We start from the raw sequence: 26767 nt of genomic DNA, 5'->3' as shown, positions 1-26767 counted from the left end.
CAATTGACGCGGAGCACCATGCATCAAAATGATATCATGTAGAAGGAAGTCCGCAACGTCAGTTGCGCAACTGGTCGGTAGAGCGCGGGTTATGGCGTAGTGGGTCACGTAGTCAGCCGCGACTGCAACCGACTTGTTTCCTGATGTAGATTCCAGAAATGGGCTGAGAAGGTCTAAGCCAACGCGATGGAAGGGCTCGGCAGGGATGTCGAGCGGCTGCAGGTAACCAGAGGGGAGCTGGGAAGGCTTCTTGCGTCATTGACAAAGTTCACAAGCGGCGACGTAACGTCGTACGGAATGGGCAAGGCCCGGCCAGAAAAAGCGGTGACATACACGGTCATAGGTTCGAGATACGCCGAGGTGTCCTGCCATTAGTGCGTCATGAGGCTCTTCTAGAGCGGTTGAGCGGAGGTGTTTAGGTATGACAAATAGGAACTCAGAGCTGTCCGGATGAAGGTTATGACGGTACAGAGTACCGTCGTGGAGGACGAAGAGGCATAGAGTGGCATCGGCCGGAGAGTGTTCAAAACGGTCGATGAGTGCTCTGATGTAGGCGTCACGACATTGCTCGTCGGCAAAATGAAGCAGCTGTGATACAGAGAATACGCAAGGAGCACTGGTAATATCGGAGGAGTCAGGATCGTCAACAGGGTAACGCGACAAGCTCTCAGCGTCTTGGTGCAGGCGGCCAGACTTGTAGACCACGGAATATGAAAATTCTTGTAGCCTCAAAGCCCATCGACCAAGCCGGCCTGTAGGATCTTTTAGCGATGAGAGCCAGCAGAGAATGTGATGGTCAGTGACTACGGAAAAAGGCCGACCGTAAAGGTAAGGACGGAACTTCGCAACCGCCCAGACAACAGCAAGGCACTCTCGTTCCGTAATGGAATAGCTGCGCTCCGATGGTGCTAGGAGGCGGCTCGCATAAGCAATAACGCGATCCTGGCCACGCTGACGCTGGGCTAAGCTGGCACCTACGCCATGATCGCTGGCATCTGTACGCAGTTCTGTAGGGGCATCAGGGTCGAAGTGGGCGAGAATGGGTGGTGGAGGTTAGAAGAGTGACGAGACGAGAGAAGGCGACGGCTTCTGATGTGCGCCAAGAGAATTGTACGCTTTCTTCAGAAGATTAGTGAGGGTTCTAGCAATTGTCGCAAAATCTGGAACAAAACGAGGAAAGTACGACCATAGTCCTACAAAACTTCGGACGTCTGCGGCTGTCTTCGGAACAGGAAAATCTTGCACAGCGCGAGTTTTGTCGGGATCAGGCCGTACTCCGGAAGCGTCAACGAGATGGCCTAGAAAAGTAAGTTGACAGTGGCCAAAACGACATTTGGACGAGTTAAGTTGCAGCTTCGCCTTGCGAAATACATCAAGTATAGTTGTTAGACGCTCAAGGTGAGTGTCGAACGTTGGCGAGAAGACGATGACGTTGTCGAGGTAGCAGAGGCATGTGGACCATTTGAAACCTTGGAGCAAGGAGTCCATCATACGCTCAAAGGTGGCAGGGGCGTTGCATAATCCAAACGGCATTACTTTAAATTGGTATAGGCCATCAGGTGTGATGAACGCGGTTTTTTTCTCTGTCCATATCGTCAACAGCAATCTGCCAGTATCCAGAATGCAGATCAATAGAAGAGAAATAGCTGGAACCGTGGAGGCAGTCAAGCGCATCGTCTATACGTGGGAGCGGGTAGACATCCTTCTTAGTAATGTTGTTCAGATGATGGTAGTCTACGCAGAAGCGCCATGTGCCATCCTTCTTCTTAACCAACACCACAGGTGACGCCCAGGGACTTGAAGAAGGCTCAGTGATGTTTTTCTCTAGCATTTTGTTCACTTCACCTTGAATTACTCGGCGTTCCGACGCAGAAACTCGATATGGTCGTCGGTGAATAGGCGTAGCGTCGCCAGTAAGAATCCAATGCTTGACCGCGAGCGTCCGGCCTAAAGGGCGATTGTCGAAGTTGAAAATGTCTCTGTAGGACGATAATACTTGGCAAAGGTCTTCAGCCTGCGCAGAGGGCAGGTCCGTCGCAACCATTTTTTTTATGTTGGGATCGGCGCCCGAGGCTGGCGCGAGAGGCCTGCGAAGCTCTCAAGAACCATCGGTTGATAACGCTGCTACATGATGGTCTCCGAGACAATCAGCGTTGGCAAGGCAAATACCTTGCGGTAGAATTTGCTTTGCCAATCCAAAGTTAAAGATAGGTGTGCGAGTGCGGTTTGCAGTAATAGTAAGTATAGTGTGTGGCACGGTAACATCATAATGTAATGGAATGTCGGGCAGAGGAGTGACGAGGTACTCGCCATCAGGAACTGGTGGGGAAGACGACAGTTCAATAAAGGCTATTGATTTTGGCGGCAGGCGAAGAAAGCCGGTGGGGCATAAGCGGCACTGGGGTGCGTCAGAAGGTTCTGCGAGAATCTGCAACTCAAGGCGAAGGGTACTGGCAGAGCAGTCACTAAGGGCAGAAAGCGCGGAGAGAAAGTCGAGGCCGAGAATTAGGTCGTGGGGGCAATGGGCAATCACGGTGAAGAGGACAGGGGTGTGGTGGCCGGCAATGCTGACTCGTGCCGTACACATGCTGATGATAGGCACAGTACCGCCATCCGCAACGCGGACGACGCGTGCCGACGCTGGGGTGAGGAGCTTTTTGAGTCGTCGTCGGAAGGCAGCACTCATAATAGAAAGATGTGCGCCTGTATCGATGAGTGCAGTGACAGGATAGCCGTCAACGTCAAGAAGGTTTTGGTTCGTTGGTAACGTGAGCAGAGGATTTGAGGGCAGGGTCGACAACGCAGCTTCACCTCCAGAAGCTGCAGTGCCTAGTTTTCCGGCTGGGTCCGGGAGGCGATAGGCGGTGAAGAGAAACGGCGGGGTTGGGGCGAACGAGACTGATGGCGTCGAGGTGAGGGCGAGCGGCTGTAGCGAAGGTTCGGAGCAGGGGCATCGGCAACAGTGGGTTTATGGCAGGTGGCATAGGGAACAGAAGGTCCAAAAGTGGGGAATAAGTGGCGGTGTAAGTCCGAGAAGGGGGTGGCCATCGGTTGCGGCAGTGACGGGCGACGTGGCCAATGCGACAGCAATGGAAGCAGATCGGCCTGTCATTAGGGGTACGCCATTCCGACGGGTTGCGGCGAGATGGGGCAGAAAAGGACTGCCGGAGACGAGGAGGGCTGCTAGATAACTGGGAAACGGTGGTTCGAGACGTGGAACACATGGTGTTCAGACCCATGTTTTCAAATTCCTATCTGACGACGGCCTGAATCATCGCAATGGTGATTGCTGGCAGATCGGGAGGCGTCGTGGAGAAGGCTGGCGAACAGGCGGCCTCAAGTTCGCGGCGAACAATACGGATGACTTCGTCACAGGTGGTGGTCTGACGCGGTCGACCCTCACATGTCGACGTAGCAGCAGTGTTGGGTAGCCGCGCAATGTGGTGTGAGATACGGCGGCTCTTAGCCTGTTCAAGGCGACGGAATTCATTTATAATGGCGTCGATGGCGTCGATTTCTACACATAACCAGAATGTTATGTGTAGAAAGACACAGACGGAAGAGGCTATTTACAAGCTATTTACACTGGACTGGAGCCATAGCGCCAGGCCAATATTTTCTCGCGCCAAGGGCACAGACCCACTTCGTCGTTGTTCTTGCGGCGGCTCGTCTCTCGGGTATCTACCGATAATATCGTAATAATATATATATATATATTCCCCTCACCGAGAATTGCATGAAAGAAGCATCTTCTGGTGCTTTGGGGTTGAACAAATCACCACAAGGTGTCTTTAGCAATGTTGCTACTGTTGTGCATGTCGGCAGCGTTCTGGTAATGTAATGCATACAGCAAGACTTATGTAGAAGGGCTATCTACTGCCTTCTGTACATTGTCATAGGTTGCCTTGGCTACACCAGCCTGTGGTGGACCTGCCTCTCTCTGCTCTTTTTAAGGCACTTCTAATCATTAAGGGGGAAATGCACTGCCTTTAGTTGCATCTTTATCCATAACCAATTTAACCCTAGGTGCAGAACACTAGTCGAGAGATTTTATTCAGCATACATTTGTCACTCTTTCTCAGCCTCTTACTTTAGCATATTTTTTTACCCTTTCTGGTCTAAGCCTGAATTACTTTTGCAGTAACATTTTTGTCTATTGTGCACCTGAAAAAGAATGAAAGGGAAATAAGGAAACGCAAAATTCCTGGTGCACTTGTTCATAGCACAGGTGCACCTTGTTAACTGTAGTTGCGTTCGTCACCAAAATGCCTTTGTTATAACGGTATTCATTATAAGCATATATTTTTTGCACGACAATATTACTCGAAAACATTTTGGATGTTCTTCATTATAACTGGTGATTAGGTGTATTCATGTCTGTTAAATCAAGGTTCAACTCAATTGAAGCCTTTTTTTCTCGACATTTTTTAGGACCGGCAACATACTTTTGAAGAGCTATTTTCACATGTTACCAAAGGCATGTAGCCTGTGGCAGGCTTCAAAGATGTGGCACAGAGGCATATTCTCAATGTGCTCCAACATGTTAGACATCTGTCAATCTTCTGGTAGAGCTAGCGTTCCACGGCATAGAGTCTTCATAAATTGTAATATTAGGCCTGCTGGCACTCACAATGTCTCCTAAGGCTAGCTTTCACTTCTGTTTCTCTCCATAGCAGATTGTTCTTTTAGTTTGACAAGTACTGTCAGCCTTTTACTTGCAAATATTGGGAGGGGGTTTAAAGGCGCCCCACGGAAGTCCAGAGGCAACAGTCAGTCACACAATCACAAAACACCACAAGAGTAGTGCAAAACAATCCTCTATGCCTTGTGAACAGAGCAAAAGAATTTTTAAAAAATGCAGGAAAGCTACTAACATTTTTTAGCAGCTGCACTAGTAAAACACTCTATTGCACACACTATTATCATGTCAGGAAATGAGATTCCACTTAAGCAGCACAGCTATCTGCACAATCCTAGAAGAGTTGACTGTTGGGCTAGTTGGTCATGCATACGATATGAGTGCATGACCGATACGATATGAATACGATACGATATGATACGGCATACGATATGAATGCATACTACTTCAAATCTGCGCAATCATATTTAACAACTTCCTGCGGCTACACGTTATACATAAACCTCAGAAAAAAAGGAAATCAAATGCATTGCAGTGTGTGACAAAAAGCCTGAGTTGCTTATCGGGGCAGCTTACACTTGAATAATGATCTGGCAGGTTAGAGTGATTCTGCTTAGGTGTACTGGTGCAATCATGATGAAGCATGTAAAGTAGCTTTATTGCAGCACTTGTCGTCAACAAGTTGAGTGTAGGTATTCCCACCAGATTTCAAAGAGCACTGACACTTCTGTGGTGGGAATGCTTGGAACAAGTAAACCGTAGTGCCTTATTTTGAAACATTTTTAATCTATTTCTTTTTTGTAAACTTCCATGAAGGCAACAGTAATCATTCGACAACAAATGATTGAAGGCAAACTGCAACAATATCTCATTTTGGCTAATATGGCTTTAAATGAGTAGTGCGTACTACTGAAACAATCTCGATGAAGCTTCAAGGCCGGTAATTTGCTTACTAGCCTTTGAGTAACGCCTAAGCAAACGACATATGCACCTGATTGTTAGTGGATATGATACCAGTATACCAGAAATACCAGTATCGTCACCTCTGAGATTTTCACTGCACTGTGGGCATTGCCTAATCTCGGACGTCACGCTGAGCAAACCCCACTGGTTCTCAATTTTGTGGGCTGCGAGTCACTTCTGGCAAGTGGTAATCAGTTCTGATTTTTTTTTTCACGATGCATCCACTCGTATTTCAAATGTAACCTTTTGCACGGATGCTACTCTTTATCTGTATACTATCCAAAACTAGGCTTTTTATACATTCCGAAAACTTTTTATGCTGCTAGCCTTTAAGCTGCTGCCCGTGATTCTTGGTTAGTACAGTCTAGTGGGGATGCTTTTCGCTCACTCGGTCGTCTCTCTCTCCTCTGGACTACCCCCCTCGCAGGCCATTTACAAGATGGTGGGGTCTGTGATGAAGATGCCGGAAGACGAGTCGACGCCAGAGAAGCGCACCGACAAGATCTTCCGGCAGATGGACAAGAACATGGACGGAAAACTCTCGCTGGAGGAGTTTATTGAGGGCGCCAAAAGTGATCCCTCGATTGTGCGGCTACTCCAGTGCGACCCCCAGTCCTCCCACTGATCGCCGCCGCCACTGCCTCCTGCCGCCGCCGCCGCCCTCTTGCGCTGCCCTGCCCACTCACCGGTGCATCAAGCTGCTGCTGCCTCCTCTCCCGTCAGACCCACCAATCACGGCCGAGCACGAGAGCTCTCTTTTTTTCTCTCTTACTTTCACTGGGGAAGCCCCGCTCTATGTGCTCCCTCCTCCGACTCCCTCGCTCTTTCTCAGCTTCCACTGCAACAATGCTTTTTGTGAGTTTTGACACCATGGGCGGGAGCTGCGTCCTGGAATGATGAATTCTGGCGGTATGTCGCTCTTGGCACGTGCGCCATTTGATTGATCCAGTGAAAGGTGTGTCATTCAATTTAGTTCGTTTCAACCATAACTGCCAGAACGCATTATGTACCGTTGGTGACAGCCTCAACTTGGACAATATGCCTATAGCCGGCTAACTTAAGCAAATATGGGCTATATAGAGCATAGCTTGAATGCTTTGAAAGTTAGCTCATTCGAGGCACGCCAACCAGGAATCTCAAGCCCCTTCTGCAGGAGAAGCAGAAAGGGTGTTTAAGGCTTGTCCTGGTTAAGTATGATGGTGACTGTGCATATGGGGAGGCATTAACTTGTTCATTTGCTTGGAAAATTATGGACATGGTGAAAAAAATAACAAACCAAACAATATGCAAAGGAAAAAAATGCAGTCTGTCAATTATGTATTTCTGGCGTAGCAGTTTTGTTACCTTGTATAATAACTCTAGAGTACTAGCCCAAGAGAAATTTTTGTTTAACTAGAAATGCTGGTTTGATTAACAATGCTGATAACTAACGGTCATTTACAACAATGTTCATGTGCAAGAGGGGTGAGAAAACGTGTGGATACATCTCACATTGGCATTGTTTTTTTGTGATGCTTGGTTGTCAAAGACATTGACATTAAGGCTGAATATTAGTTTTCAGGCAGGTTTCTGTCAGCATATGCTGATTGCCAGTACCAGAGAAAGTTGATTCGATGAAAACGTTTACGTGCAGACAGGCATATTTGTTGTTGCCGTTATTTTTGTGGTGCATGCTCGTTGTAAGTGTTGATCTAGAAATTCATTGTTGCTTTAATCCTAGTGAATTTTTTTAACCAGCCATTCAGTTGCCGTCAAGTCATCAAACAGGCCAAGCTATGGGCAGTCGTAATATTCAATGCACACTTATCTAGAGACGTCTGTCGTGTTCAACTAATACACTTTCTGTTGCAGCAAGACATTAAATGCGCTTGCTTATTTTTCTTAGCTGGCTGCACCCTCAGAGAATATGACGATGCCAATCACAAACACAAAGTGCTAGTAAAGAATGATGAAAAATTTGTTGTTGTTCTGAGTGGCTACCTTCTCCACAGTGTGGGTGGTACAAAAGCAATGCAACCAAGCAAACAGGCAAACAGCTGTGTTAAGTACATAAACTACCCAATGAAGAACCGCAAGTGACACTACGGATGACATGCACTTCGTGCTACTGCTATATATCCTGCGCCTGAGGGACGCATTACGCAGAAATTGGCATCGCGTTGGAATGAAGCAGTGTCGCCAAAAGTGATCATTCCGGTAGACCTGGCCCCTGGCTTGCACCGGTGCCACTAGGCTGCACCAGTTTTGTGCAGAGGGTACCATCAGTGTGGCATGTGAATACAGCACTGTGCACTGCTCTTGCACCTTCTGCACCACTCATTGTGAAAGGCAGTGATTACTCTTTCCAGTCTCAGGCTGGTTTGTACTGAATGCTGTATTGGTTTTCGAGGCAAAGGTTAATGGCACTCTTGTTCACATTCAGATAACACTGTTTCACAGTTTAATACCACGTTCGGGTGCAGTGTCTGCTGATTTAATACAGACAGAAGTTGATTTAGACGTCTGTGGCAATGCTCATCTTAAGGATGCACATTTTCTGAGAGAAATGGTGGTACTGTCTTTCTTTTTTTTTTTAGGAACATGAACACTGACAGAATGTGGAGAGGTCTTAAGGCAGAAGGTGGAGAGGTTTGGCGTTCTAGTGACAGATGGCGCCAGCATTTCTTTCACTGTGAAAATAGTGCGTTGGTGCGTCACAACTACAGACGATTCATACTGCATCTAAGCATGGCATTAAACAAATTGCAGCACCAAATAAGTGCTACTTGTTTCTTAAATTTGAATGCGAACAACAGTTTAGCTGAGAGAGCCGCCATGCCTGTATCCTTCTGTATGACTTCGATATGACTTTGTAATGGAATTGTATAGCATTGTTAAATGTAAGGTTAAAAATTCCTGACCCCATGAAATCAGTTTTGTCAATGCATGCTGGTTGATGAAACCCGAGAGTGCTGCACGCCAGTGCTTCAAAGTAGAGCCAGACTATTCGACTGGGCTTAAAAATGAAGGCACCTGAGAAGATAGCTCTCTCAGAGCTGGCATGCAAGGACAAATCATGCCCAGGGGCCATGACCTTTGTTTTAAACGGTGTTGGCTCTGCATGGAATTTCGAGCACTCAAACAGGATGTTTGGCTGCTGCTTTGCTTGGTGGTCTCTGCAGCAAAGCACTGGGTGTGGCCACATGCTAACGCTATTTAAGTTGCAAAGCCGCAGCACAGATGTGTTGTGCAAAAAAAAAAGAAAAGTGGATGCTACTGCACACAAATGCTGCTTTCTGTAAACGCAACACTGGCGCCCTTTTCGGTCTTCGTTAACTGCTTGTCCGGTACTTGCGAGCTGTTGGGCTGTGTTGCCTTATCATTGCCCGCTTGCTTCATGCTCAAGCACGCATAGTTTTTCTTGTCTAGTGGCAACCCTCTAATGTTACTAGGTTCATTACATAGAAAGTTTCTAAAAAATGCTTCCGTTGCATCTGTTTCAAGAGGAGTACTGGCACAACATTTTCAACTGACTCTTTTTGCATTAAATGAAGGTTCGATTATTCTAAACCCTCGAAAGGATAGCGGCAAGTCTCAGAGCACTCTAAATAGCCCACTTTAATGCTCGTTTCTACAAAACTGCTTCGGTACACAGGAGGTGTATGCGTCACGGTACGCTGGCTCACTTCGTTCCTGTAACCGCTGCAGTTGCAATTGTTCAGGACAGCCAAAACGAGACATGCACAGAATTCTCATTTGCTTTCTTAAGGGTTACACCATCATTCGCTAGCCTTATTGTTACACACAGTCATCAAATTTATCTCTGTGTCAAGGCTTTGTAAATGTTGATGATGCCAGTCCAGCATTTCTAGACCGACATTAGTATCAAATATGTTTCCCAACCTTCCTGCTTTCTAAAGGAGTCAGTTTTATGTGTGAGAGCTGTAGTCTCCAAATTATATAAAAATATATATATATATAAGATGGTGTCAGTACTCCTTTCAAACTCCCAAAGTGCCATTGATCCGACATTCTGTGTTCGTTTGCACCACTGATTTCATTGCCCGTTTCCCACATTTTCCTAGTTTGCGGGGATCAATGGCCATTAATGCTCCGTAACACCGTTTGATCCAGATTTTCAAGTGTTTTGCGGGTACGTACTCATTGTGGAGATAGGTGGACTCTAATGGCATTCTTAAAGAATTGTTCGAGTGTTCATTTGAAGGTGTGATGCTTGGCATCCTTTTTGGGACACCTCTCATGCTCTGTGCTGTGACATGCAATGCACTTATGCGACACTACTCAAAATTCAAGTGTGTGTGGTGAATTAAAGGCGTACTGTGTCTGGCAGTCGTAGAGCTGCAATCCGACTACTCCATGACTGAAGGCTTTTTGTCTCTTTCGTGCACGGCTTGGACACTCTTGTGATCCTAAGGCTGCAGGTGCATTCCGAGCGCTCGGTGTTTGACTTCTTGTTATCGCGCAGAAATGACGGCTGTTGAGGCGGTGATTGGGATTTACGGTCTTCCTTGCATTTTGTGCAATGTTGCATTTTCTGTCCGAACAGTGTCATGAACTTCTTGGATGGTTGGTATCTTATTTTGAACATTTGTGTGGCATGTCCCTTATGGATGCCCTAAGAGATGTCTGCCGTGTATGTTTCAAGATGCAAGCTGTAGAAGGTTTGCGCCTTTGCCTCTTTTAATTTTTATTGCTCCTGTTTGTTTTGCTCAAATCATTTGTCAACTCGGCTGGTTCTGTGGGCTTGTCTTGAGTCGCCAAATGAGTATACTATCTTTAGAATCATGTGATCACACTCAAGGCCACATTATCATCTTAGGTCATTCTTAGCTCAGGTCGTTGTCATTGGGACTCCTCAGAAGGCAGATTTTTCGGCGCTCCGAACTTCTAGGGGGAGCACACAGCTCAATCTGGCTTTTGCATCCTCGGCAGGATTTTTTGTTCTTATTTAGTTTTTCTTTGCATTCGAAACAGCAGTTTGTCTCTCCTATCTCTCTCGGTCTTCTTTCAGTGCAGTAGTGCAGAAAACATCATACCTTTGGTGTCAAATTTGGTCATACCCATCCCGTTAAGATCAGAGCCGGGACTTAGAAGACCTTGGCTTTGAAATATCTTTTGTTTTTGCACATTTAATGAGCGTTCCTCCACATTTTTTTTTTTATACATCTAAAAACGGCCTCTGTAGAAGTTGTTTGGTTCCCATGAAAGAGTTCTTTATCAAGTTCCGAGGGCAGTTTGATCTTACGCCACTGTCTACTTAAGATGCTCTTTTGGTTTCACTTCAGCTACTTTATCGCAGTCCACTAACCTTTGAAGAGTCTTTCCCCTCCCCACACATCACCTGTTTCTGGCTTTCCCAGTGATTTTGATGCACCTTAGGCATGATGCCCGGTGATTGTACCTGCAAACGGTGCTTTCGCAAGGCCAATCGGGAATTCGTGGCTTGGAGGAAAGATATCGAAAAGTTTTTTGTGGAGTGGTGTCAACCTCAAGGTTGTTTGCGCTGATGGCGCCCTTCCCGTTGGCTCTATGTGGCAATGCAGTCTTTCCCATGGTCGCCGCAAGGTTTTGTACAGCTTTGGCGACATTGTCGGCGGACCGAAAGTGCGAATTCTGGTGTCCAGCAACACAGACATCATTTCGGTCTTGTTAATACTGTGGGGGTTAGGGCAAGGGTGTAACAATGAAAGGGTGGGGAGAGGAGACTATCAGTTGGCCCCAGGTATTGCTCAAAAGTGTCACGATGTGAATGGACAGCGGAACGGACACAAACAAACAAACAAACAAAAAAAAGGTGCAACGGCTCTGCACTGCAGGCTTTGAAATACATGACGAGTCTGTGAGTGTTTCTGTTCCGTGTTGCGGGCTGTATGTACAAAATAGTACACTCGAATCTTGGAATAAGAATAGGCAGGAGGAAACGCTGCGCCCCTGTGCCCTTTGGTGTGGCTTCACGATAACGTCAGAAGCGACACTCCTTGGTGTCTAGAGTATTCTGCATACTGGCACCCTCTGGTGGCGATGACGTAAGCTCTAGTGCATGCTGATTGCGGCACTCTAAGCATGCATTTAGGAGTCTACGCACTCTCTCACTGTTCTTTCTTTTACATAAGATCATCCGATCGCTGGCACATGTTGCATCATGCACGGGTGTCTCCTTTGCTTGCTGCTTATAACTGTTCCACTAGTTAAGTGCGTGAAGTTATTTTTTTTCTTCTCCAAACTGTGTATGGTAGGATTCTTCTTGTGCGATCTTTCAGAAAGCCTCTTGTGTCATTGCCATGAGTGAGAGAAAAAAAAAGGACTATTGATTTGTAATGTGTGCAGACTGTGGTGTGCCTTAACACTCACAGACTCTCATTACCGCGAGGTCTTGCAGTTGCATTCTCTGTGCGTTGTGATGAAGTCGGTCCTCTTCACCGTGACTTGCATGGTTGCCAGCTGTTTCTCTTTTTTGCTTTTCTTCTTGCGGGTGGGAATAAAGCAGCAAAGTGTGGCACTGGTGACGCGACGAGTCGTTAGTACTCCGTATTTTTCAAGACCAGTCTGTCACTACTTGCATGCACGCCCCGTTTCACGGCAGTGTTACACTGAGTGTGCCGTTGTTGCAGCCTCTTGAGCCAAAATATAATATTCCTTAGCCGTTCTATTGTGTACGAAACCTGTTCACACAATTATCTTTCGTGTGAGACGATTTGTGCAAGACTGAAATGTTTCTTAATTGTCTCTTATCGGTCCTTGTCAAATCAAGTATGCTGCTGAATCTCACAAGTCATCTTCCAACAGGGAGTGCCGAAGCTTGAAGCTTGCTGCTGTGACTGCTGGTGCTTTCCCTTTTTACTGTATTTCTTGCTACTTGCGCCATTACGGCTTGATCACGATGAACTAATATTGTCTCTAATTGTGTTTGCCTATGTGGTGTTTATGGTACAGATGTGCCCCCCCCCCCCACCCCCTTCGAGGTGTTTTCATACTCAAGCTGTTGCACTTTTTTGACATCTATTCCATGCACCTACTACACTGAGTCACTTCGAATACTGACTTTATCCACGTTCTGTAACATTGCTTCTGTGGACACTTGTAGTGCGAGCATATATTTGTCGAGACCCGCTATTATATGCCAGATTGCGACTTGCAACCAGTATGATCAATTTATATTACTCCTGCTTTGAATTAGTGAATCGTCGCTTGTGCTGGATTGTGTACGTAAAATGTTTGGTGGTTTCTCCTTTTGTCACGTGCATTTGTGTTGTGCTATCTCCCGGAATACACACCAACACTTCGGTAGCTAGTAGACCTGACTTTGTAACATTTTTATTAAGATACATTCTTTTGTTATAACTTCAGTTTAATTAATATGAAAATTACGCTGTGCTTCGTGCTGTGTTCACACTGTCATTGCACATTCCTGTGATCATGCTATTGTTGACGTCAAAGCTAATCGAAAAGCTTTCTTGGTGAACGTATTTGATGCCTCTTACAATGTGATGGCAGATGGGAGAGGTGATGAGAAACCAGCACATTTAATTGCTGTTCACTCATAATTGAGTCTTGCATTATAGTTTGTAGAGGTGAAGAGTAAACGTGCAACACAAGCAAGTTTTACAGCGGCTTACACGTCACCCATTCAAGCACGTATTCAAGCACGTATCCGATTCAAAAAGTGGTTACAGTTTCATGTGCTGCTACACGACAAGCTACTCTGGACTAAAATTGCATGGCGGAAACAGGGTTAACATTGTTTTTATTAAAGGAACATTAAAGGCAATTATTAAATGAAGCTGGAGGGATAGGCTAGTATACTTTCAGGTGTCCAAAATTTTCCTCTAAATGAGAACTGAGCATTTTAGTGAGTATATGATGCCAAGTGTAAGGCAGAGTTGTCAGCACTCCTGTGAACATAACAGTGCCAGCTTCCGCGACAATCTGCCATGTTTTTAACTGGTTGTAGTCATCTCGTAATTGCAAAAATGTTAATGGTGTCGCATTGCAACATGCTAAAAAAAGGAAGTGTCACCAACTTAGCTGTGTATTCCTACAGCTGTGTATTCCTACTGCTCTGTCAGGGCTGTCTGTTGTGTGGCACCTTCAATAAAGATAAGTGGTACAGTTGTTCCCAACAGAGCATGGCCTCAGAGATTGCCAGCACATTGTGGGCTTCCTGTCTAAGAGGTTCTGTCTGTCACAGGCGATTTGAATTTGCATTGTGAAAAAATTGTGTGGCCTCTTCGATTGCAGCTTCATCTGCATTTAAGTCACTTGATCTATAGCAACTGCTGTGAGTTTCATATAGGTGATATGTTAATGTACTTTGGTTCAATATCTGCCTTTAATGTTCCTTTATGGACAGCCCTTATGATGAACTCCCTCACCAAACATTCAAGGCAATGATCCTATTCAGCTTAGTGTTCTGTTCCAAACCCTCACAGGTTATTTGGTCATTGTAGACTGAAACACAGTTTGTGTCATTGATGTGGAAATCTGCCAAGGCATTGGAGGCAGCTTCTCTTTGAGAATGTGGCGGTTATCGTGAAGTAGTTAATGAGTAAGTAAGAAGGGGTGACCTCTACCTACTCCCTGGTAACTACAGTATCTTAGCTTTCAGCTGATGCCCCCTGCAGTCTGATGATGAAAATGTTGCCTGCTTTCAAGACTACCATGAGGACATGTATCTACAGAAGCATAAAGTATGTTCCTATACTTAGTGGCATCACAGGCCGTCATGCTTGCCACTTAAACAGCTAAACGGTGCACACAGGAAAGCAAGTTCCATAAATCAAGCTGTCAAAGCAGACAGGCTTTCACTACAGCTAAAAAAAAAAAAAAAACACGTGGTCAAATATAAAGTTTCACATTGACACATGGCACCTGTCTCAAAGCCCTTTTAACTTAGTCGGCTGGCCAAGGATTCATAGATAGTCGTCAAAGCGGCAGAACATTGAACCAACTCGGCCTCCCCCACTCATCCTCCCCCCAGGAAAAGTAAAAATTCCATGCTATAACAGTATTCAAGAAGGCACTAGTGAATAGCAGTTGAAATTAATAGCTTAAAATTATGCTAAGTACTAGATGGCTCCCTTTTGTTTAACAGTCACAGTAATGCTGATTATTTGGACCCTATTGACATCAAAGTCTTGGTAAAGTGTGCAACGATGTTGAATACCTTTACTGACTTCATTAGGCTGTCTATTTTCTCTGCTGGAGAAGTGGAATGGTATTGAATGTGGCCGCCATCTGCATTGACACGTGTATATATACACGTATATCTCTATGCAGGTACGCTTGGGACTCGCATGTTAAGGATTGATGGCACAAATGTGGTTATGACTTTGGGTACAACTCAACTTTGGTTTGGAACAGAACGCATGTATTGCTTCCGTCTGTGTCGGCTAAGGGTTAATGCCAATCAAACAGTATTTCCCGCTGTCTTCCTGCCTGGCTTCACTTCCAGTGCAATCTGGCACTGCACCGTGATTATCTTTCTCTTCTCTCTATTCAAGAAGTACTGTGCTTGTTTATTTATTGTGAAAAGGGGGACAGCGACATTGTAATGGGAGTGTTTGCCTTCCATTTTTACTTTGTGAGTGAAAGGTTGTGAAGTGCTTGTTCAGCCAAGCTGCATCCTGTGTGATTGTGTGAAAGGCAAATGTGCCCACGTTCATTCGGAGTTTGATGCCCAGAATTTAGAATGACTGTTTGCCGACAAACCAGCACATTCTTTCAATTCTTGAGATCGCTTTTTCTAGTCCAGTCTAAAGCACCTGAAAAGAAGATTTTGTTTCAGCATGCCAATGGCTTTCTGCAATTCAGCAGCCGGCGAGGCATGCTTGATTCATCGACAGTAAAAATTTCGTGTGTTGTTGCGAAAATAAAGACTGTGAATATGCTACGATGTGTGTTCAGGTTTGAGCTACTCTTCGTCTTTTCCCGTTTAGCATATTGCAAAAGCATCTTGGTTTCTGTCCTTGATAAACACTGTGAAAATCATGTGCTTCTCATAGTTAAACATCAGCAGTTTGAACTATTGCAAGCTATGCATGAGAATTGGTGCGTATCGAATGCAAGCTGATGCCATGCGGTGTAAGCAGTGTGACCTTTAGAAGGTAATGTCATGCTTAGCATTAAACCACTGCTACTCACTCACCGGTCATTTGTTCAGAGTCGCAACCACTGGAATAAAAGCAGGAGAAGGCAAATAACTGTGGCAATGAGACAAGCCGTCTATACAAACCCCCTGCCTACTGTGGTGACCGTGTCCATCTAGCATCTCGGAAGCGCCGAGAAGAAGAAACACAGATGTGCGACTCACCTGGCAGCTCATCTGGTTTTCCGTGAGCCGTCATCCTTTCTGCAGATTGCTTGGCGTCACCCAGGGCTTTGTACTAAGTGCCCCTCAGTGCTATGGTCAGTGCAAGAGTGAAGGAAGAAAAAAAAAAAAACTCACCATTGTACTTGGTAGGTGATAGAAAAAGGTCTTAGGCTGGTCTTTTCGCTGGACACAGCTGTGTCCATGGTGTGTTTATGCCGAGATGCAAAAGGCGCTGAATCAGTTACAATTTTGGGATGGATGGAAGTGGTTGCCATGTTTTGACCTGGCGGCAGCATTGCAGGTGGGTCGAAACGGTGAGGGATAAGCCGAAACACGTTTTCGTCAAGTGAAGCCTCATTGCTCATGTCTGGTGGGTTTGCCTGCCATGGTCAGTGGTAGTGGCAACGAGGAAGGGGGAGGTACAACATTGAGAGGAGGAAAGCCAGTAATGGTGTGTCGGTTGGTTGGCGGAAGTGAGTACGCCATCAGGACGCGGCGGTGTAGCAGAAACTAAAGTTTTGTTCGCACAAATTCCCTAGGCATCTGAATAACTCGTTTCTTTCATGGCTGCTCCAAGCAGCACCTTCTGCATCTCGGTGTTAACCACCAGTGTTGCTGTGAACTTAAGTTTCTGTGTTATTTGGATGTTTAGATGGAAATAGTGCAGTACTGAATTAAGCATGTCTGCTACAGTAGCCTGTATAGTGACAAGCTCTGTAGGTGTATTTTATTGTGAAACAGGCATATTGCTCCAAGCCAGACTAAACGAAGGACAGCTTACTTTGGGTGGTACATGGCAAAAAAGAAATGAAAAAGAAATGCAGCACAAACAACAGAAGACATAAGAGGAGGCACAGACAGGACAATTCCTGTTTGTTCTGGTGTTTGTGCCGTTTTCTTTTTTTTACGCACACTATATGGCCAACTTGCCCAGTTCTCATTTTCACATTGGGTGATTCTTGTACATTGCGGCTAGTGCAAGTTCCCAGCCTTGGGCCTCGTAGCAAACATCTAACTACATTTCACTGTTGGATTTGCAGTAGAACAGTACCGAAAATTGGCATCATATTTAAATGTTGCTCTGACTCTCAGCTGATTGACAGTTATAGCCTTTACATTGCACATGACAAACACAAATCAAGAGTGTTTCGTGTGCAAATGGCAGGTGCTGAGCATGTAGAGCACGAGTCCGTTTTGTTATTTATTATCTGTGAAATACTTGATTTAGCTGAAATCTTATTACAGTTCACATTCTAGCTTTTTAACATTTAACGGAGCGCACATTTAACCTGAGCATGAAATCTTTTTCTTTTCTTTGTGTGTGTGTGTGAGTGCCCTAGTGATACAACTGTCATGTCTGCTGTTTACTGGTTGCAAAACAATGTCGCAGTGAGCGTCATCAAACGATCTTGTAATAAGGTGCATCTAGGCTGTAGCTTGCACTGACGTTAGGGCGTTCTTAGCTTCTCTGTCACTTTTTGGTTTATATAACGATGGGCGCTATACATCTTGACACTACTGAACGTATCATTCATTGCTGCCGTGATGTAGAGATTAAAATACACACACATGGTGCTTTGCTGCTTGGCATGATTCTCTCATGATCCACGCTTTGGTGCCGGGTTTTTATGATACAGCTGTGTAGTTTTTTAGACAGGTTGTAAGCCAATAGCCTACGACAGCCTATGTCAAAACATTTTCTTTTTTGTTGCCATATTCTCGACATTGTCAAGACCAGCACAGCAGTGGTAGACAAGTTTTGGCCTTTGTTTTATGTTGATCTTGTCTAGTTGCATGAATGAATGTCATCCCCATGACATGTAGCTTGTTAAAGAAGGGTGTCCCAGCCTGTAATCTGCATTCTTCATTTGAAGGTTGAGGTAGCACTTCCTGAGAGTGGTACCCCAAGACAGCACGGCGATGGCTGGAAGCGTTTGGGCTTGCCTTTGATGAGTCACTGAGAGGAATATTTTCAGTGTGGCTTTGTGTCCAAATCTCGAGCGAGCCCCTCCTGGTGCACGTCGAAGTTCTCGCTGGCATTTCATGCCATTCGTGATGCAATTCATTTCCTTTAGTTTTGTTTAGTTTCTGTAACAACGCGTTATGCCTTGCATATTTTCTCCCAGTAGCCTGTCCTCATAGGTCTAGTGGGGCTCTTGCCATTGCTGTAATGGCGCTTGCTAAATTTCACTTTCTTTGACCATTCATGCAAGCATTTAATTTGTTTCCTGACTGAAAGCACCGTGCTGCAGCCCGAGGTATTTCGTAAGGCGTGTCAGTATGAGACAGCTGCCCCTTATTTTCTTACTAGCCTTGTTCCTTTTCCTGTGTTTAACAATCTTTATAAAGTCTTTATAATGTGCTTTTCCGAAAATAATTCCAGTGCACTGATACGACAGATGTACAATTGGGTATTGACAACGGGGAAAAAACATTTATGCGGCACCAAAGAAGGCATTCATTCGGAATTCACTACCATACACTATTTAGCACAGGTAGATATCTAACTTTGGTGTTCTTAGTGCTGTTCTAGTGGAAGAAAAAAAAAAGGAACAGTGCCCATTCTTTGGGCATTTGTGGCTGCTCACATTGTTATATATGTACAGGCTCTCCTGTCACATTATTTTCCATGTTCTTCATACTAAGCTATGGTCTCTGGTAGCCTCTAGTGCAGTGTAGTTTTGAGATGGGTTGTGCATTACTTTTGCCCTCATCTAACCAGAAAGTTAAGAAATACAGCAATGTATGGGAACAATGATGGTATAGCATCATATTCACTCCAAATCGGTAATGTTTCTGATGCTCAGCCTGGACTTGCATTGGATGTTGGAGCTCGTCTGCACTGTGCCGGGAGCAACCTCAGGGTCAGACGAGAACTGTTGCATGTCTCAGAATGGAAGTTCATAACGGTTTAATGTGGCTCTTATCATGTGAATTCACTTAGGCATATTCAATACTTCTGAATGGCACTGCAGTAGACTGCGTGCAGTCACATGCAAGGACATGTCCCGTTTACTTTCCCAAGGCACTGTTTACGGCACTTTCGATTAGGACAAATTTGCAGAAGGCGTGAAATCTGATGCCTAGATGTAGTGTCTGCAGATATGTTTGATAGTACTATTGCTTGTGCACGTCTTGCGTAACTCCAATACTGTTTTGAAGAGACATACTGAAAAACCCTTGGTGACTGCAGATTCATTAGGAACCTTTGAGCTCATACCCGACTCTAGTAGACACATCTTTGCTTGGCATGTTTGTAAAACCATGTCTTGCACACCGGCTGTCCGTGTAACGCAGGAATGGTAATAATCGTGAATTTCCGAAGTGTGTCAGTGTGTCAGTATGAGACGACTGCCACTTTTCTTTTATTGCCAGCCCTGTTCCTTTTCCAGTGTTTATCAATCTTTACTAAGCTTTCTTAATGTGCGTTTCCATAAATATTGCACATGCTCTTCTATGTGTATGTTTGCGTGGACGTAAGCCAGCAGATTCAATTGCAGTGTTTACTGCCTTTGCAAAGCAAAAAAAATAAGAACAGCTGTGGAAACAATTTCCGTGTGTGTATTTATCATGAAATATCATTAAAACAGTAGCTGTGCTGCTCCTACTAGGTTATATGACTTTTTCTTTGTAAGGCATGTCTGTTGGCAGTGACGGTGTTGTTTGCCTCTGCAGTAAGGGTGTAAAAAGTGTAAATGCCATGAACTCGTAAAAATTTTGACTTATTAGGGTGCAATTTGCCGTATTAGGTTGTATTAGTTGCCAACATTAGGCTGTAGCTTTGACAACAATTTTACCGTTTTTGTGCACATTTTCTTTAACTGTGTGTATTCATACTTCCCTGTCATGAAAGCTGTGCGTCGTATAGGTGTCCAGCAGGGTTCATTACTAGAAGTTGCCTATCTTACAGCATTAAAGACAAGAAATGAGCACAAGGATGGTATCAATTCATGTTCTGTAGCAAATTGATGCACCAAAGTGTCTAGTAATCTTGAGGTAGTGTCTGATGCTTGTGGTTTGCTTTGGACTAATTTTGTTCTTGCATCAAATTACTATTTTGATTTTGGATCATTCCTAATTAGTAGGTGCACACCTTTACACAGTAGCTATGTTAAATTTATGCTGAATTGTTTGAGACAGAATGAAACGTCCCAAATTATGGCGATTACTGGTATCTGACAACCACGCTGTCATTAGTGTACTCTTGGATTGCAGTCAACACCAAGCTACATTAGTTGACTACAAGTATGAAGTTGTGGGGGCATTATATTATGTTTTTTTTTTTGTATGTCGGCTGGCATGTTGGATGTCATTTTTACCTACACATCCTGCATAGCTGCCTATGTAATTAGTAGTGGTATTGTAAAGAAAGAGTAAGGAGGAATGAAAAATCTGAAGTCATGCCAGAAAGAATTTATTAAAATATGCAGGTTTGCTAGTGTGGTGAGCTTCTGCAGCAAGATGTTTGGGCTTTTCTTTTTCCTACAAAATGTTGAACTTACAAGCCAGGTTCGCTATTTCATTGCCTATTTCAGGCATAGCGTTCAGTCATAGCGCCTCCAAGAACTCCAAGACCAGATTTTTCGCTGTGAGGGCATTAATTATATGTATACAAGCCCACCCTTCTTGCATAGAGGCCTGGTTGAAGACTGAGACCATTTGAAGAATTGTTGGAAGGCAAATGTCCCAAGAGCATTGCCTGGTTTTAACCTGGTCCCATTGCTTGTGGGACCAGGTTGACATACATGTTGGTAGCTTCTGCAAAATCACTTCTCCTGATGCTCTGTGCTGAAACTGGGCTTAAGAAGAGGTCTTAAACAAGTGTAGCCGTGCATTTGACGAGAAAGAGGTTAAAATTAGTTCTTAGTTTAAAGAGAAAGTTTTGCTGCTTTACGATATCTCTACTGTGGAACCTGAATGGTTGCCTTCTTTCACTGCTCATTGTTAAGTGACTGTGTGTGTGCATGAAAATTTAACATGGAACTCGAGTGTGTTTGTTAGCAGTGGCATTCTTATCTGCACCCCTCCACTAGAGGCAGGAAATTTAAATGTGCTTATTGCACACCTAGCACTTTGTCTTTGTAGCCTAGAAAGTTCCTCAAGGTCTGTATAGATGCATATAGAACATGCATATATAGAGCGGCAAACTCTTTACTTACTTCATGCTAAAGGAAATGTTTGAAAAGGAACTTCGACTCTTCTGTTAGTAGCTGCATTGTAGAACATGCTATAATAACTTTACATTCGTCTGTCAATGTTTAAAAAAAATCTGCAGTCTGTAGCATCGCAGCACGAAAGTGCCCTTTAGAAGCAGGTGAAACTAGTGGATAGAGCAAGCTGGCCACATATTGGAACAGCTGTTCACCAGTTGACCATAACCTAAATATGAAAGCATTGGTAGCATAAGAACATTGTCATAAGCTAGAATAATAAACTGAAGCTTCTGGCTTCCAACTGAATATTATTGCAAACTGACAATGTGCAATACTTCTTTCACACAGCTATCGAAGTTGCCCCTGAATTCATTGCAGATGTTGATACTGTTGTGAATATTGACAAAATGTTTAAGCTGTGCAGTTGGTGAATTGCAGTCAGTTGTGCAGAAGAACTAAGCCATCTCACCTTCTTTCTTACTCAAAATTTCAAGTATAGTAGTACACTGCTGCCTGGCAGATCTGCTTCGTGTTGGCTACTCAAGAAGGTACTTTGTAGCCTTGCATTTGAACGGGAAATTCACTCAGCACCATGCTTGTGGGCTTCCTAGGCGCTAGACGTAGTGTTTCCTACGCATGGCCTCTCAAGCCTCTTTGATGCTACCATGTCCCATAGATTTCTCAAAGAACATTTGACCATAAGCAGGGTAAACTGCTTGCCTTGATTCCTAATTTAGGTGTTCTTAAGCAATACCTTTTAAATGTCTAGTTATAATAAATGTGCCATCGGCAGCTGGTCTATAAGGTTAGAAATGAGAGAAATGCTTAATTCTGGGAACTTCAGTGAATTGGCTAATACCTACCGTTTCACGAATACTTGCTGCAAGAGGGGAGTTGCTGTCAACGGTTGCCTTACAGACTATTGCTGCGAGACCGCAGGCCTGCGTAAAGTTTTCACACCAGAGTGTGGCCTCGCTTCTGATCCTGAACATGTTATGAAAAAAGTGTGTCTTAAGAAACAGACAGCCCAAAAACTTAGGTAAATGGTTTATTGTTTCATGCGTGGTTGGTTTCGCAGTGTGAATTGTGAACTCGTGCACAAAACCTAAGTTACTGTTGGGGTTTGTTTGTAACCAGAGCCGTCTACACAAATAAAGAGACAGGGAACCAGTCGTCGCAGTGGCACACAATGTGGGAAGGAGGCTACTGCACTGTTACTTTGCCGACTGTCTCTTGTACAAAGAAAAAAAAAGGAGGGGAGCTTTTTACACAATGTGAGGCTTTAATTAACGTTCATGCAATCGACATGCTGTCTACTTGAGTGCTTTGTCATGGTATGAAAAGCAGAATAAAAAAAAGTATTTGCAGTGGCAAAGAAGTGCGTACATAGTTGTGAGTCTCTGCGAACACAATCACCTGTGTTGTCTGTGGGGTCGTGTGCATTGGTGGGTTGGAAGCAAGGACTTCCGGTGACCTGTCCACGAATTTGTGAATTTGTCGTTTGAACATTTGGAGCTCTTGATTTGAAGCTATTAAAAAAAAAAAAACTACTCCAGAACTTGCAATACTTGTTAATCCCCGTGGAATAGAGTCGCCAGGACTTGCTCTGAAAGCGCTTTTTTTCTTCTTTTCATCTGTGCTTTGCACTGCTTCGACGATATGCTTCAGATGGACGGGATGCGAATCTTCTGCAAGGAGCCTCCCTTAGTACCTTTTTAAATGGCTTCGAAACAAAGATGCTATTTCGAAAGCTGTTCTGATGTGCCATGTGTTTTTTAACATTATGGCCCCAAGCACACGATACGTTTTACTCCGATGGTGACCGGTGCCTCTCCGATTGGCTCAAAAAGGAGAAATGGTAGCCGAATCGGTGTGTTGTGAGATGCGCAGAATAACTGCCAAACTGCGAGTGCCGTTGATGTAATGGGCATAAAAAAAAAACTCGCACATTCATTAGCCCAGAAACTTCACGTGTCTCTCTTGTGTCGTCCCGCCGGCTTCAAGTAGTCTGAAGGAATTGAGCGACGTGCTGTGCTCTAGACGAGAACAAGTTGCATGTGCAGCATTTTCTTGTTCACTTCGACGGTAGCCACAGAAACGCACATTTGGTCGATCCCCAGAACTGGTCACGCGAGATGGTCGCGGATTTTTTTTTTCCTTTTTTTTTTTACCAAGTCGGCTCTTGCGACTTGTGCGACTAAGGGAACGCGAGCGGCCGGTCAGTTTTGTCTCGGAAGTGTGATGGTTCCTCCTTTCGTTGCAGTCTGTGACACCAAGGAATATTTATTTTATGCGCTGTTCAGATTTTTGCTTTCCCCGCTTATGTGAGTCTTGCGTCGTGTTTCGTGTATAATTGTGTGTTGACTGTGGACGGCGTTGAATCTCTTCATCTTCCTCGTGGGGCGAGTGGGAATTTTGCGAGTGTGAGCTGCCTCTTGTACTCTGTTTTTATTTGTCTTGTCATCACGGTTCCCCCTTTGCGCATTCTGATTGTACTCAGAGATGATAAAGATATAAAAAAAAACTGTACATTCTCAGAGCGCGTGCTATGTAGATTGAATGCTAATAAAGTTCAGTTCTTCCCGAAGAGATGTGTGTCTGCTTCTGCAGTGAGTTTCTGATGCCCTGGCATGAAGTTCGGGTGAATCTTGCGCGCAAGTCGCAGTTACGCCCTGAAGGCGAAGCATCGATAGCGATCAGCAAAGTATTACACTATTGCGCGAACTAATGTTCGTAGATTTGTGGGCAGAAATTGCAGTACTACTGGCAATGAACAAGCTTGCGTGATGTCGCGCACCCAACGACATTCGCGAACAGAGTTCCCTCAACGGCCGCCAGCACCCGCAGTCGCAACGCCGGTGTGACGAGTGCCGGCAGCTGAGAGAGAGAGAGCAAGCTTGCTTTGTCCCAGTGCGAACGTTCCGTGCTGCTACTCTCTCACGATGGAAGAATACTGTGTACTCTCTTCACCTTAATCTTCACCTAGAGTTACTGTATGTGCAACCACAGGTAGCCTTTTGTAGCACATATCTGGATCACGACTAGGGTGGAATTAGGGTGGCTTCTAGCCACCCAGGGTGGCTAGAATGGGGAGGTGTGAAGACCGGCCTCCGGTAGCTGGCCCCAAAACGCGTTCCTGCCGCGTGACGGCGCTGCCGGCCGGGGCGCCGTCACGGAACACAGACCCCTATGGCTGGCTTTTTTGGACATCAAGGGAGCCTATGACAGTGTACTTCAAGAGGGCTTGTGGGGCATTCTGGAAACTTTAGGAGTGCAAGATGGAGTAACCAATTTCTTAAAAGATATCTATAAAGGTAACCGGGTGATTATACAATGGGAAAAGCAGGTTTCGGAGCCTGTGATGATTCGGCGGGGGCTTAGGCAGGGGTGCCCATTGTCACCTCTGATGTTTATGCTGTACCTACAAGGTCTAGAGGCCAAAATACAGCAAAGCGGACTCGGCTTCAACCTATCATTTCTCAAGCAAGGAAAATTGATTGAACAGTCATTACCAGGACTGATGTACGCGGATGATATTGTATTAATGGCTGACAATGCAGAAGATCTGCAGGAATTAATGGACATATGTGGTACAGAAGGAGACAGGTTGGGCTTGAGGTTTAGCAAAGAAAAATCAGCAGTCATGATTTTTAATGGTAACAGTTGCGGCGAGCATAAGATACAGGAGGCCACGCTGGAGATAGTCGATAAATACAAGTACCTTGGGGTGTGGATAAATAATGGCATTGAGTATCTGACAGAGTACGAAAAATATCTAACGACTAAAGGTAACAGAAGTGCAGCGATTATGAAGAGTAGGGCACTGTGGAACTACAATAGGTACGAGGTACTACGAGGGATATGGAAGGGGGTAATGGTACCAGGCCTGACTTTTGCCAATGCGGTTCTATGTATTAGAACGGAGATCCGGCAACAGTTGGAAATTAGGCAACGTGGTGTGGGTAGGCTCGCTCTGGGAGCACATGGCAAGACACCAAATCTTGGAGTGCAGGGGGATCTGGGATGGTCTTCTTTCGAGGGCAGAGAGGCTAGTAGCAAGATAGCATTTGAGGAGCGATTGAGAAAAATGGGGGAAATTCGGTGGGCTAGGAAGGTTTTCAGTTACTTATACACGAGGAATGTTGACACGAGGTGGAGGAAGCGAACTAGAAAATTGACAAGCAAATACTTGGGCAGTAGCGGGGGAACAAGTAAGGAATCATCTGTCAAGAAAAAGGTTAAGGAGGCAGAGAGGGGTATGTGGAGTACAGAGATGCAAACCAAATCGGCATTGGAAGCATACAGGACGTTTAAGCAAGAAATAGCCAAAGAAAATATTTACGATAACTCTAAGGGAAGCTCATTGTTGTTCGAAGCCAGGACAGGTGTACTGAGGACTAAAACGTACCGAGCCAGATACCAGGAGATAGATTTGGTGTGCGAGGCGTGTAGAGAGGAGGAGGAAACGGCGGAACACGTGATACTTGCTTGTAAACAACTTCACCCTGCAGTTGAATCTAACGGGGAACTATTCAAAGCCTTGGGTTTTAAAGACAGTGAAAGTAGAATAGACTTTGAACAGGTAGAAATAACTAAACGGAGGCTATCTGATTGGTGGACAATATCAACGCAAAAGTAAAGGAGTAAATACATAGGTATGCATGCATATAGAACCATTAAAGGCTAGGTGGCGCGCGCCGCCGCCGCCCGATTCAAAGGGTTGAGCCACAATCATCCATCCATCCATCCATCCGTCGCGCCCCCGACGGAAGCGCCAAATTTTCCCCCAGTGGGAGGAACGCGCAGCGGAGCTTCCCTAGGCAATGGCGGCGGCGCCGCGGTCTTCACACCTCCCAATTCTAGCCACCCTACCCTAACCACGACCTCCTGTAGGTCGTGATCTGGATGTATGGATGGATGGATGTTATGAGCGTCCCCTTTGGAAAGGGAAGGGTGCGGTGGGTTGCGCCACCAAGCTCTTGCTATTATGCTGCTTAATGTCCTACCTAGGTTAAAAAAGCAAACAACAATATGAACTCCCACAACGGAATTTTCTGCTCCCCTACTGCGAACTTTGCTTTTGTACATCTCCGTTTTTTGTGGTTTCCCTCCTTTTCTTCCACCAATATTCCAATTGCCTCTTAGTAATCCCTATTGCGGACATGTTTACTTTTCCCCTGCTCTCGCAAAAGGTAGGGGTTTCAAGGAGGCCAGTGGTGCCGAAATCGACCGCTGGGCAGATATCGTCACATTCTAACAAAACATGCTCCATCGTTCCCCTAGCTCTACCGCAGCAAGCACATGCTTCTTCCTTCTTATAGAGAGAAGGGAAGACGGAAAGGCAGGGAGGTTATATATATAACCTCCCTGCCTTTATAGATGCATGTTCTAAGGTACCCTGATCTCGCTTCGAATAGTAATGAGCTTCCCTTTGAGTTATCATAAATTGTTTCTTGGTTTCGTTTTTTCTTCTTAAGTAGTTACTCATGGCAGGTCTCTTTTTCATTGCCGCCGACCACGAGATTATTTCAGCCTCTCTGACTTTCCGCTTGACGTTCTTTCTTGCTGTGTTGCCCACCCTGCAGGCCGCATACTTGCTGGTAAGCTTCCTAGTTCTTTTCCTCCACTGTGAATCAATGTTTTTTTCCTGCACAGATACCTCCAACACTCTAACAGCTCCCATTTACTTGTTTCCATATCTTC

General features: G+C 45.0%; 1 protein-coding gene across 1 annotated transcript in view; it reads left to right on the top strand.

Annotated features, from left to right (window-relative positions):
• The window catches only part of Nca (neurocalcin homolog), a 153419-nt gene extending 129766 nt beyond the window's left edge, over nucleotides 1–23653 (top strand). The window contains exon 4 of the mRNA XM_075668971.1: nucleotides 6030–23653. Coding sequence (XP_075525086.1) covers nucleotides 6030–6227 — 198 coding nt within the window. The 3' untranslated portion in view covers nucleotides 6228–23653. The remainder of the gene's footprint in view (nucleotides 1–6029) is intronic.
• Nucleotides 23654–26767: the final 3114 nt, after the last annotated feature.

Source organism: Dermacentor variabilis, chromosome 9 (genome assembly GCF_050947875.1).
Source record: "Dermacentor variabilis isolate Ectoservices chromosome 9, ASM5094787v1, whole genome shotgun sequence".
NCBI classification, from domain to species: domain Eukaryota; kingdom Metazoa; phylum Arthropoda; class Arachnida; order Ixodida; family Ixodidae; genus Dermacentor; species Dermacentor variabilis.
Note: the sequence above shows the minus strand (reverse complement) of the source record. Positions and strands in the feature narration are given on the sequence as shown.